Raw genomic sequence first — 11,683 nt, 5'->3', positions numbered from 1 at the left:
GCTAGAGTAAAAATATTTTATCTTAATGGGACCAACGACGAATATAGAAACACGAAAGTTAAAGAAAAATATTGAATTATCTCTTAGAATTTATCAGAAGATTATCTTTATCTTTAAAGAATACTAAAACATATATAATACAAAATGAATTTAACGAGATTATTCAAATCAATTTTTTAAATCAATAATTATTATAAAAAAAATGTAAAAATATGAATGGAAATTTAGAAAATTGCTGGGCAATGAAAAAAAAAAAAAAAAAAAAAAAAAAAAAAAAAAACTCAATGATTGTTTTTAAAAATAATGATTTTCTGGGATTTTATTTTATTAAAAAATGGAAACTGCATTATAAATTTACAAATATAAAAATAATAAATTTAAAATTAGTTTGGCAGCCATATTGGAATTTGGTAGGTGGAAAGCCAAGCTGGAAACAGCCATATATACTTATACATTCCAATTTTGGTTACTAATCTTTTACCGCTTCTAAAAAATTAATCCTTTTTTTAAAATTTAATCTCAAAATTAATTTACAAATTACAGTAAAAATATTATATATTTTTAATTAATGAATGTGTATATAATTTCAATTCTCTTAAAACTCGGTCAATTTAAATATAGTCTCATTAGAGATATATTAAAATATCATATATGTTAGATGATGAAAATTCCACTTCGGCTAATTTAAAAAATGATCCTGAGTTTATAAACAAAGAATAGTCTTCCATTAGTATGAGACCTTTTGGGGAAGTCCAAAATATTTAAAATAGATAATATCATGCTATCTATATTTTTTATTTTTTTTAGTTTAAATTCATTTTTTCTTTATAAATTTGGTTCATTATTTTAAAAATTCATTATTATCTTTTCTACTATAACTAAAAAAATCAAAAACCATTTTAAATTATTAGAATTAAATTTATTTAAAAAAAAAATTAAGAATTGAGTTGAAAATTTTGATGTAACGAAATTGGAATATATATTTGGTGAAAATAAAAAAGGAATATAAATTTAGCAAAATGAAAATAATAAAATTTATGGGGCCAAGCACTGCCTTGACTAAACCCTCTTCCCTGCTTCGACGCCCTCTCTCCGCCATCTCTCTCTCTCTTTCTCTCTCTATGCAGCCCTGAGTTTGACCGGTTTACGAACCGTCAACCAATCGCCGGTACGAATCAAGGGTTCGATCTGTTATCTGTTCATACTTCTTCAACCTTGTCTTTCTTTGCACACTCTTTCTTTTGCTTCTCTTTGCTTTCTAATTCAGCCTTTCGTATAAAATCTTGATCCCAATCATTCCATTTCATCTTCAAATTTAGGTACCTGGTAGATCAGAGAGGCTTTCCTGAGTTTGCTTGAGTTTTTGTTCTTTTTTTCTTCTAGATTTGCTCAGATTGTGTTGTCAATTCTCGGTCAGATTCAGGGTTGCGTGATTCGTCGTGTTTGCGTTAGCTGTCTTTTTCGCTGTTTGGGAAATGGTGGGTTCAGACAGTTCAACTGCTTTTCACCCGGCACCTCAGCCGGCGAGTAATTATGGTGTTACGAAACCGATTTCTCTTGCTGGACCGACGGATGCTGATATTCAGCGCAATATCGAACTGGAGAAGGTGTTGTTACTTTTATTTATTGGTTAAATCTCAATTAATTTGGTTGTTTTTTTGTGCCGTGTGAAATTGCAGTAAACGAAAAGAATTTCAATTTTGATTGTGTTCTACATATTGGTAGTTCTTGATTGACTCGGGGCTTTACGAGAGTAAAGAAGAAGCTGCGAAAAGAGAAGAGGTTTTGGGCCGCATTGACCAGGTGCAGACCTTCTTCACTTCAATAGTCTTTTACTTTGGGGATTGTTCTCAGTAGCCATCTCGAACAAAACAGTGTTCTAATCGGTGACGAAAGCGAGATTTTAGTTGATTAATTATTGTTTAATGTATTTAAGCGTTTGACTTCCTTTTATGACATAAACTTCTTGTCCTTGGCCATTTTCTTTCATTCTAGATTGTTAAAAATTGGGTTAAGCAATTAACTCTCCTAAGAGGATATACAGAGCAGATGGTGGAGGATGCAAATGCTGTAATTTTTACTTTTGGGTCTTATCGTCTTGGGGTAAGCATAATATTTGATTTAGTTTTTGGGGAAAAAAGCTTATTACTTTATGCAACTCTTCGTAATTTTTGTTGGAGTCACGGACTGGTTGGTGATTGCTTAGAGCAATGATCGTTTATTTCTTGGAAAGTTGTGTTCTTCCTGTATTTTTTCCTTATTGGCCTGTGCATTGTATTAAAAAATATGACTTCCAAGTATTCAAAGATGTGACTTAAAATTAACCATATGACAGGTACATGGACCAGGAAGTGACATAGACACATTGTGTGTTGGACCATCTTACGTGAATAGAGAAGTGAGTAGTATAAATTGCTGATACTTAAAACAACATTTTTTGCCTTCTCATATGGGCTTAAATTTCAGCATATTCTTGATCTGACAATTTTTTTTTTTTCTAATGGAGGACTTCTTCATCATCTTGCATAATATTTTGGCTGAAATGGAAGAGGTTACCGATCTTCAACCGGTTCCCGATGCTCATGTTCCAGTAATGAGATTCAAATTTATGGGGATATCAATAGATCTTCTGTATGCGAGCATTTCCGTACGGGTTGTTCCTGAAGTAAGTTCTAGCACTTTCTTTGAAATTTTATCATATTTATTTTATGTTTTCAGATTGTTGTTACTTTATTTTATGTTTTCACAAAATTGTAACCATATTTCTTTTTGTTACATTATTTATTGTAGTTGATCATATGAGATTTCGAACTATTGTATGTTATATATGTTACTTCTCTCTCTACTATATTCAGCTTTATGGCGAATATTTCCACAAGTCATGCAGAACTACCTGTCTGATAAAAGTCTAAATGCCAAACATTGTAATGTGAATGGACATGAATGCCAATTGTGTTTACTTATATGGATTGTTTTTGTAGTTTTATTTATAGTTTGAACCGTTTCTACCAGCTTTCATGTACCCTCCAGTGCAGTCACCATCTTTTCTTGTTTGCATATCCTGTGGCTGAAGCTGCATCATTTGTTCCCCCCCTTTCCCGACCAATGTGGTTTTGATTGAATTTCAGGGATTTCTTTCTTTTATCTTCTTGTTTTATTTTATTTTATCTTTTACATGGCTAGCGGCTGGATAGAGAAATTTCTCTTCTGAAAGAGGACTATTATATACAACAGGAATTGCTTTTTTCTCCCTCACACCATTCCGAGCATTTTTTATTTTGATTATCTGATAAGTTCGTTTTGTTACCTTGAGTCTGTGTAGGTGCACTAATTGTTCACTGTGTGTGTGTGTGTGTGTGTGTGTGTTAACAATGAACAGGTGATACATTTTTGCATAACCTTATCTGCTGTACATTTAACTGTGATTGGGTGGTATCACTTACTGATTGTTTTACTACTACTGTTTCAATCCTCTTTTTCCCTGATCTTTTGAACTGTTGCTATTTCCCATAAACTTTTTGCAATTTACTTAATCATCAGGAGCTGAATATCTCTCATGGATCTGTGCTGTGCAATGTTGATGAACAAACTGTTCGAAGTCTTAATGGATGCCGAGTTGCAGATCAAATTCTAAGACTTGTTCCAAACGTTGAGGTGAAACACATTTTAAACCTGAGTTATTTTTCCATAAATCTATTTCGTGATTTTCTCTGTAACCTATAATTGCCAATTGCAGCACTTTCGCACGACACTCAGATGTTTAAAGTTTTGGGCCAAAAGACGGGGTGTATACTCCAATGTAAGTTGTAAGATCATGGAGTTTTTCCTCTTAGCTTCACTTATATTTGTCATAATTCAGATTTCACTTTTGTTTTTTTTTATTTTTTATTTTTTTTCATGTATAGGTCACTGGGTTCCTTGGAGGTGTAAATTGGGCACTTTTGGTTGCTCAGGTATGCCAGCTTTACCCCAATGCAATTCCAAGCATGCTAGTTTCTCGTTTCTTCAGAGTGTACACCCAGTGGCGTTGGCCAAATCCTGTAATGCTATGTTCAATAGAAGAGAATGAACTTGGATTTCCTGTTTGGGATCCTCGTAAAAATCCGCGTGATCGATTTCATCTTATGCCAATAATAACTCCTGCTTACCCTTGCATGAACTCTAGCTATAATGTCTCGACTAGTACTCTCCGTGTTATGATGGAACAGTTCCGCTGTGGTAATAATATCTGTGAGGTGAGGTTATTTTTATTTGGATTCAAAATCTTCTAAATTTTAACCTGCTCTTAATATTATTTCTCTTACATCTCCGAGTGCCTTACAGGATATTGACATGAGCAAAGCCCAGTGGAGTGCTTTATTTGAGCCATATTTATTTTTCGAGATATACAAAAACTATCTACAGGTGGACATAATTGCAGCAGATGCTGATGATTTGCTAGCTTGGAAAGGATGGGTAGAATCTCGCTTTAGACAGCTTACCTTGAAGGTAAATCTATTATTCTTTCCTTATTATCTATCTGAAGTTGGAGGGTCTTTCAGGAGCCTGATATATTCTACTTTTCCTTCCTGCAGATAGAGAGAGACACCAGGGGGATGCTGCAGTGCCATCCCTATCCTATTGAGTATTCTGACACATCCAAGCCATGTTCTCACTGTGCTTTTTTCATGGGCTTGCAGAGAAAAGAGGGATTAAGAGGCCAAGGAGGCCAGCAGTTTGACATACGAGGAACAGTTGATGAGTTCAGGCAAGAGATAAACATGTATGCTTTTTGGAAGCCTGGGATGGATATCCATGTTTCTCATGTGCGGAGGAAGCAACTGCCCACCTTTGTTTTTCCTGATGGACACAAACGGGCAAAGTCAGTCAGGCATGAAGGGGGGCAGCAAACTGACCCAGTTTGTGCTGACATGCTCCAAGATCAGTCTGGGATCACTGAGAAAGGGAAAAAAAGGAAAAGTGACCATGAAGAAACAGAGATGGAAAAGAAACAAGCCTTTGCCAGTCAACCAGCAGAAGAATCTCCCATGCTTGAAACTAATGGTGGTGGATCAGATGGGAAATTGCCGAGTTTGAAATCTGCAAATGCAGATTGTTACTCTGAGGTTTGGCCATCTTTTGAACAGCCTGATAGCAGAATGGATACTGATGGAAATGGCATGGATATTCCAACTTTGACCAAGGAGACTGGTCCTACGATGGATCAGGCAGAGCTAGCTGAAGTAATGGAAGGATCTTCCTCAAGGAAGGAGGTGCCTGATCTATATAAAGGCGGTCTTTCGAACTCCGAGGAAGCTTTACAAATTGAGATGAACCAGGAAAAAATTGAGGGATTAGCATCTAATATGAGTGGTGGAAGTGCACAGACAGTAGCCATCAGGAATTTCCTCCATTGGACAAAGGATGTTGTGAGGATTGACTCTGAGTCAGCAAATACATTTGGTCAAACGACCGGGGAAGATAGTACCCAAGTTGACTTTCAACCAAATTGCAATGCACATAACCTTAGTTGCAAGGTGAGTGACTGAGTTTGACTACATTGGATTACAAATCATAGCCAATGGCAGTAAGAGAAGTGGCATTCTGGAGATAGTGAGTCGGGTATTTGCAGGGCAATGATAGCAGGACGGATCCAGAGTTGGCGTTGGAAAATGGTTCCGTTGTGACTGGAAGAGTGTTTCAAAATGGTCAATCTAAAGAGTTGGAGGTTTGAATCTCTAATTGCTTAAATTACTTGCATTTTATATACAAGTACACAACACATTATAACTGATGATGTTGCTTCCACCAAGGAATCTAAGCTGAGAGGAGGCTGAGATTTTAATTGATATCAATCAGAAGAATAGAAGATATAAACATATTTATGGTTTGATACCTTAAGTATTTATTCTTTTTGCCAAAAAGCACTCTTGTTGTTTCATTCCATATCTCTTCTCCATGCCTTCTCTCCTTTTCTCTCTTTCCGACCCATAATTGTTGGTCTATTTTCCTGTTGCATTTTAATTATCATTTTGTAATTCCAAATTTTCGCACAGGCAATCTTCTGACTGGTGCACATGTGGTGGCAGGTCCTGCGCCACTATACGTGTTATATTTTCAGTAACTGTGCTAAAGAACCCATTTCTGCTCTCAAGTTTTTCCCGCATTACCTTTTTTCCCTCATGAAAATCTTTGCCTAATTAGTTTTTTTTCTTTTTTAAACTTCATTTTATAGCCCAAGTTCAGCGATCAGGCAGTCCCAGAATGGAGCTAAATAAGACTAAGCAAAATTCTGGTGTAAAAGAGACGGGAGGATCTGGCAAGAAGGCATGTGTATTTAGCCTCGATGCAATTTCAATTAGAAAAAGGATTATTTTTCTGAATCTGGCAAAAGGATTAGTACTTAAGTTGCCTGAGTATTATGTTTATTTTGATCATCTTCTCTTTATGTTGCTTGTTTGGCTGTTTAGCATCCTTTGAACAGACTGAATCTGAACCTCAAAGACATGACATGTGGAGGGGAATTTCTGGATGGCAGATGGGTTGGGAGAGCGGGAGCTAGCCATATTTGGTAAGTATCACCTCAATAACTGGCTTTGATATTGATGTAGATGGTGTTCATCATGCATGAACCTGCGGACATGGGGAGGGGTCGCGTGGCTTGGTGGCGTGGCATACAATTCAGCTCCAATATGCTGTTTGTTGTCCTTGAACATGGGAATCCGGAGAAGCAAGCACTGTTGGACCTTAAATAAGTGCTTGTGAGTTATGCTTTGAAGATTGTGGTGCATTTCATGTTAGATGCCTGTTACTGGAACTACTGTCACAGCTTCTTCCCATGTTTAGAAGACGGCAGCTTCTTTGTGAAAAGGAGGAACTGCTCGTGAGGTCGTTTCTAAGGAGAGAATCTAATCTACACTTATTGAGAGAGACCTTCAGTCTTGCAGTTTAACCATATTGAGTCTCAATTGAACATTGTGCGGAGAAAGTTTCCATGTTTTCTTCCATTTCATCTCTGTTTTTTTTTTCCTCCTCTGTTCTTGGGGGCTGGGGTGGGGTGGGGAGGGGAGGGGGAAGGGAGAGAGAAGAGGGAGGGTTGCTTGTACTTTTAGTTAGGCATCTCAAGAGAGTGTCGGGTCAGTCGATTAACATCTGCGGTGTAGTGTTCTTCTCGAAACTCTCTGTTTATATGATACGAATTGCGTTTAACTTCAATACCTAATGGCCTTCAACTCGATCAGATCCTTATCCTATGACCGCTATCAAAAAGAAGCTTGAGTACTGCATGAAGTATTCCCTTCATTAAAATCGAACACTCCCAATTATTTTTTCCACAGTTGGGTTTGCAGCAATTTGATTGATTCCCAACTTCTGCTGGATTGTGCAAACAGCTATCGATTTGTTTGCTCACCCTGATTTTTCCAGAAACAGCAAGGATCTTGTTGATGTTATATAGGAATTAGCGCCTAGGAGTTGAACAACATCAACATCAATGGCATGAGTACAACCCCAAAGGTGTAGACACCAATCTTCTTGTTCACTTTAGCTCCCATATGTTAGTGCTATACTCAGATGGAATTTTCGAATTTTGTTTCGTCATAGCCTAGAAGCATAGGGTCTAGAGGTGGGTGAGCGAGCCCATCGTCTTACTATGGTCAGTGTAGTGAGATTTGTGGAACCAATTATACCTCTATGCATGTGTCTGGAAACATAGGCCGACTGCTGAGCCCACTCTGACTCAGTCGCACCACCAGAGGTGCAAGCTATTGTAGCTAACGGTTGGAGCTGTAAGGAGCCAAGGAGCTATTGTAGCTAGCGGTTGGAGCTGTAAGGAACCAAGGAATAAAGCTTTAGATAAGATCGAAGAAGAGGTCAGGACTCTCGGTGGAGCAAAGGAGACGATGTGGCCAATAGGAAGGCATTCTCCCCTCTAATTTGGCTTCAAACAGAAAAATCAAAATATTCACAAGAGTGGAAGAGATCGATTTATATGATTTATGATGTATAAAAACACATAATTATTTTTATGATTTATAAATTCATTCGTTATTTATAAAATAAATAAAATACGTTTAAAATTTGAGATTCCAATCTTTTGAAAGCTAATTGCATCTATTTAAATATTAATAAAAAAAATTGGTTATATTATTAATTTAGTGATTAATAAATCATTCATAAATTTAAATTCTTTTAAAAAATAATTAAATTCTTTAAATTCTAACTTTTTTATATATCTTCATTTTGCTTACAGTTGAGGAGGAGAAACGCATCACTACTGCAGTTGGCGCCATTTGCTGGTGCGGGAAAACACGGGCACATTTTCGACGGAGGAATTTTTCTGTGATTTGTTCCATTGAAGGAAACTATATTTTGTGTCGGTGATCTGAGCTCGGTGGCGGTGCGACTCAGCTGCTCCGATAGATCGATGAAATTCCCAATTTTCCGTATACAAGAGCCCTGAGCAATGGAGGACCGAAGGCTGTTGGAGAGAGAGAGGCATCAGATCGAGCAGATTCTTCAGCTTGATAATGAGGAGTTGCAAGTTGAGGAAGTTGACTCCCTCCCCCACTCCGACGATGATCGCGATGCTATGTAATGTTTACATTCTCCTATTTATGTGTGGCCGTTCGCTTTTTCACATTTGATTGTCGCTCATAAGGTTTTTGCGCGGTGCTCTGGATTGGAAAAAACCCGAATTACTTATAGCCATAGTTCTTTAATCTCTGAATTTGAATTTGAAGAATGGTTTCTGCTTTGGGAAATTTTTTTTATTAGATTATGTTTCAAGTCAAAATGCTAGCGTCGGTGCACTACATGGCGCACCTTTTAGTTCACTCCAAAAATTTCTCCAATTCTCCATTGTCGCTGCACATTTGCTTGTATATTTTCGCATTAGTATTACGTGTAGACAGCTTTCAGAGTAAATTGACAGATACGCTAATGGCTCTCGGTAATCAGTTGTACATGGTATTGTTACTTTCTCCTGTCACTGCCGATTGCCGAAACATCTTGAAAAAGTTGAAATCGATGTAGAATGTTGAGAATAGTCCGTTCTTTTGTTCATATATGTTTCGTTTCATTCTCCTTATGAAGACACCAGGAAACTTGAACATGCGAGTATCGATTCGATTATTTTTTTTCATTAAGTTAAGAACGGATATCTAGTTAAGGGCTCCTATTGACGGACTGGCATAATTATTAGATTTCATGCCTCCCATCAGTTTTTCTCCAACTGAAATTACAAGGTTATTTTAGTCGTTTGCTAGATTTAGTCATCCGTATCATTAAAGGGTGATGTTATTAATGAATTGAATTGCTTTATTTGCGTTCAATATAATTTATTTGATGTCAGCAATTCGTGCGTTCTTTCGGACGTCCTTGCTGTTGTTGTCGTTCTTACTATTGTTGAGTTATTATTATTTTGAGTGAGTGGCCTACTTTAGTTCTCATCGAAGGCACTGACATCATCCTTTTTTTTCCGGCTGTATCGAAGCAGTAATGGGCATGGTGGTACTGAGGCCTTTGCTGAATTTACTTTCAATTCCTCTTTGACATCTTTGCATACGTATCTTGGTGGTATGAGTTTCTATTTTCTGATTAATATGTTGAGTATTCATGTTAATTCCATTTGGGATACAGTTCTACTAAGATCTCCTGTGGTTGCATGTAACAGAGGTTGAGGATTCTCATCACAGGATGGCTTTCTTGGATGGTGGTGCCATCCTGAACCTCCCTGTATTTTATCTTGAAGGTATTCATCTGTTTATGCATCTCTGATTAGGATAGTAACAAACTTCCCTCTCTTAAATTTTTTGAAATATACAAATGTATCTTTATCTTTTAAAAATGGTTTAAAACAAATATCATTGTAATCTAAAGAATCAAAATCTATAAATTATACAACTTTGTTAAGTCCAATCGTTATTTTTAATGTTCTTGTAAAAAAAGAATTGTTATCTTCCTTGGATTAGCGAAATACAACCATTCCATTAGAGTATGATGGAAAAGTCGCACAATTTCTTGGAACAAATAGGTGTCCTTTTTCTTGGAGAGAGCTAATTAAATAGATTCACGCTGTGACCATAAATGTTCAAATTTTATAGTTCAGCATGCCTAGTTAATGTCTGAAGCAGCATTCCTTTCTTCCATGGGGAGTGAGGAAATAATATGTTTGTTAATCATCTTCCTCTTGCTTGATGCGTTAAAAGTATCTGCAGGTCCTGCATGCTTATCTCAAGTGTTTAGACATAATTGTTGACAGAATGAAGAATAGTTCAATTGAGGAGCCCTTGCTTTTTCCAAACTTTGAGCGGACAAGTTAATTTTTTCATGATTAGACTGGTCAACTGACATATATAACCTTCGTGGGGATACCTTTTCCTATCTTGTCTCTTTTATTAGTATGTCATGTGCAATTCACATGTCTCAGGTGTTGTGTTGTTCCCAGAAGCTACTCTACCTCTCAGAGTGATACAATCAAACTTTATTGCTGCCATTGAGAGAGTATTAACTCACTTTAACACCCCTAATACCATAGGTGTGGTACGTGCCCAAATTTAGGCATTGGCATACAGTTTTAAAGATTCCTTGAAATTATTGGTAGCTCAAGCAAGATTCAATATTTATTTCAGGTTCACGTCTCCTTGGATTCTGATAATGAGAGACTACATTTTGCGAATATTGGGACAACTGCAGAGGTATTATTGCTCCATTTTGACTTGCATGGTCTTCTCCTTTTCTGGCATTATTCCAAAAGCAATTATTTTCTGTAATTTGGCCTGTAGCCAAGATTTGGGGTTGTTTAGCTTCTATCTAAATTTTAATGTAAAGGCTTCCATACTTCTGATGACATGCATCCATATACCTACCAACCCTCTATATTTCAGATTCGGCAGTTTGGGAGGTTGGGGGATGGTTCTCTTAATGTTCTGGCTAGAGGGAAGCAATGATTTCGTCTTAAACGCCGTTGGATTGATGTTGAAGGAGTGGTTAGAGCAAGTTGTTGTTCTTGAATTATCTGTATTATTTACTTCTTCCTTGTTTAATAAGATTGCTATCTTTCTTCTAGCCATGTGGAGAAGTGCAAATTATCCAGGAAGATTTTCCATTAAGGACTCCACGGGATGCTTTTGGAGAATTGACTCCAAGGAGTACTGTTCAGCACCACAGTCTCCCATGTGCATTGGCTTCATATACTTCTTGCTCTAGATCATTTACGTCCGGGGATGAGGAGGATAATTCGGCCTCTATTTCAGAAGAAAGCTTTGAACGTGAGCTTTCATTGAGAGAGAGGAAAATCCACCAAGCAGCAATTGATTCCAGAGAGTCTTGTAGTGATGAGGTGATAACTGGGTCAGAGGGAAAACACCAACGTGCGATGTCACATCTAAATGACTCTGATTCTGTAGGATCAGTGCATTCTGCCCATGAGAAGGAAAATGGAAAATCTGTCCCTGATATAGGAAAGAGTTCTACATCAGCTTGGGAATCTAGTGAGAGGAAAGAACTCAAAAGATGTCGAAGAAACTCAAGTTTTACTCTGATGCATGGTGTTTCGAAAGCATTTTGGCCATATTGGGTTTACTCGATGTATTATTCATATTGTCTTGCTGAAAAAGCAGCATTCACTCCCAACCTTTCTTCTTTCGTTTTGCTCTGTTTCTTACCAACCAACCCCCCCCCCAAAAAAAAAAAAAAAAAAAAA

General features: G+C 37.0%; 2 protein-coding genes across 6 annotated transcripts in view; both read left to right on the top strand.

The window, feature by feature from the left end:
* Window positions 1-1,065: 1,065 nt before the first annotated feature.
* LOC111491975 (nuclear poly(A) polymerase 4-like) lies at window positions 1,066-7,196 on the top strand. Of its 5 annotated transcripts, none has more exons than XM_023141085.1 (13): window positions 1,066-1,607; window positions 1,726-1,803; window positions 1,996-2,103; window positions 2,336-2,398; window positions 2,507-2,665; window positions 3,541-3,654; window positions 3,737-3,799; window positions 3,906-4,235; window positions 4,324-4,488; window positions 4,575-5,516; window positions 5,612-5,707; window positions 6,215-6,306; window positions 6,450-7,196. In XM_023141085.1, the coding sequence occupies exons 1-12, from the start codon at window positions 1,476-1,478 to the stop codon at window positions 6,251-6,253; spliced, it is 2,289 nt and encodes a 762-aa protein (XP_022996853.1). In that variant the 5' UTR covers window positions 1,066-1,475; the 3' UTR covers window positions 6,254-6,306; window positions 6,450-7,196. The 5 variants fall into 5 exon arrangements, with proteins under 5 accessions (XP_022996853.1, XP_022996856.1, XP_022996855.1 ...); XM_023141088.1 differs by lacking the exon at window positions 6,450-7,196 and adding an exon at window positions 6,036-6,068 and having other exon boundaries at window positions 6,215-6,277; XM_023141087.1 differs by lacking the exon at window positions 6,450-7,196 and adding an exon at window positions 6,036-6,099 and having other exon boundaries at window positions 6,215-6,277.
* A 1,038-nt stretch (window positions 7,197-8,234) lies between these two features.
* The window catches only part of LOC111491780 (protein cereblon-like), a 5,445-nt gene continuing 1,996 nt past the window's right edge, over window positions 8,235-11,683 (top strand). Inside the window, 7 exon segments of the mRNA XM_023140812.1 lie at window positions 8,235-8,571; window positions 9,476-9,555; window positions 9,653-9,730; window positions 10,409-10,521; window positions 10,611-10,676; window positions 10,866-10,967; window positions 11,048-11,600. Of these exon segments, the coding sequence (XP_022996580.1) occupies window positions 8,444-8,571; window positions 9,476-9,555; window positions 9,653-9,730; window positions 10,409-10,521; window positions 10,611-10,676; window positions 10,866-10,967; window positions 11,048-11,600 (1,120 nt within the window). The 5' untranslated portion in view covers window positions 8,235-8,443.

This window comes from Cucurbita maxima, unplaced genomic scaffold (assembly GCF_002738345.1).
Source record: "Cucurbita maxima cultivar Rimu unplaced genomic scaffold, Cmax_1.0 Cma_Scf00017, whole genome shotgun sequence".
NCBI classification, from domain to species: Eukaryota; Viridiplantae; Streptophyta; class Magnoliopsida; order Cucurbitales; family Cucurbitaceae; genus Cucurbita; species Cucurbita maxima.
Note: the sequence above shows the minus strand (reverse complement) of the source record. Positions and strands in the feature narration are given on the sequence as shown.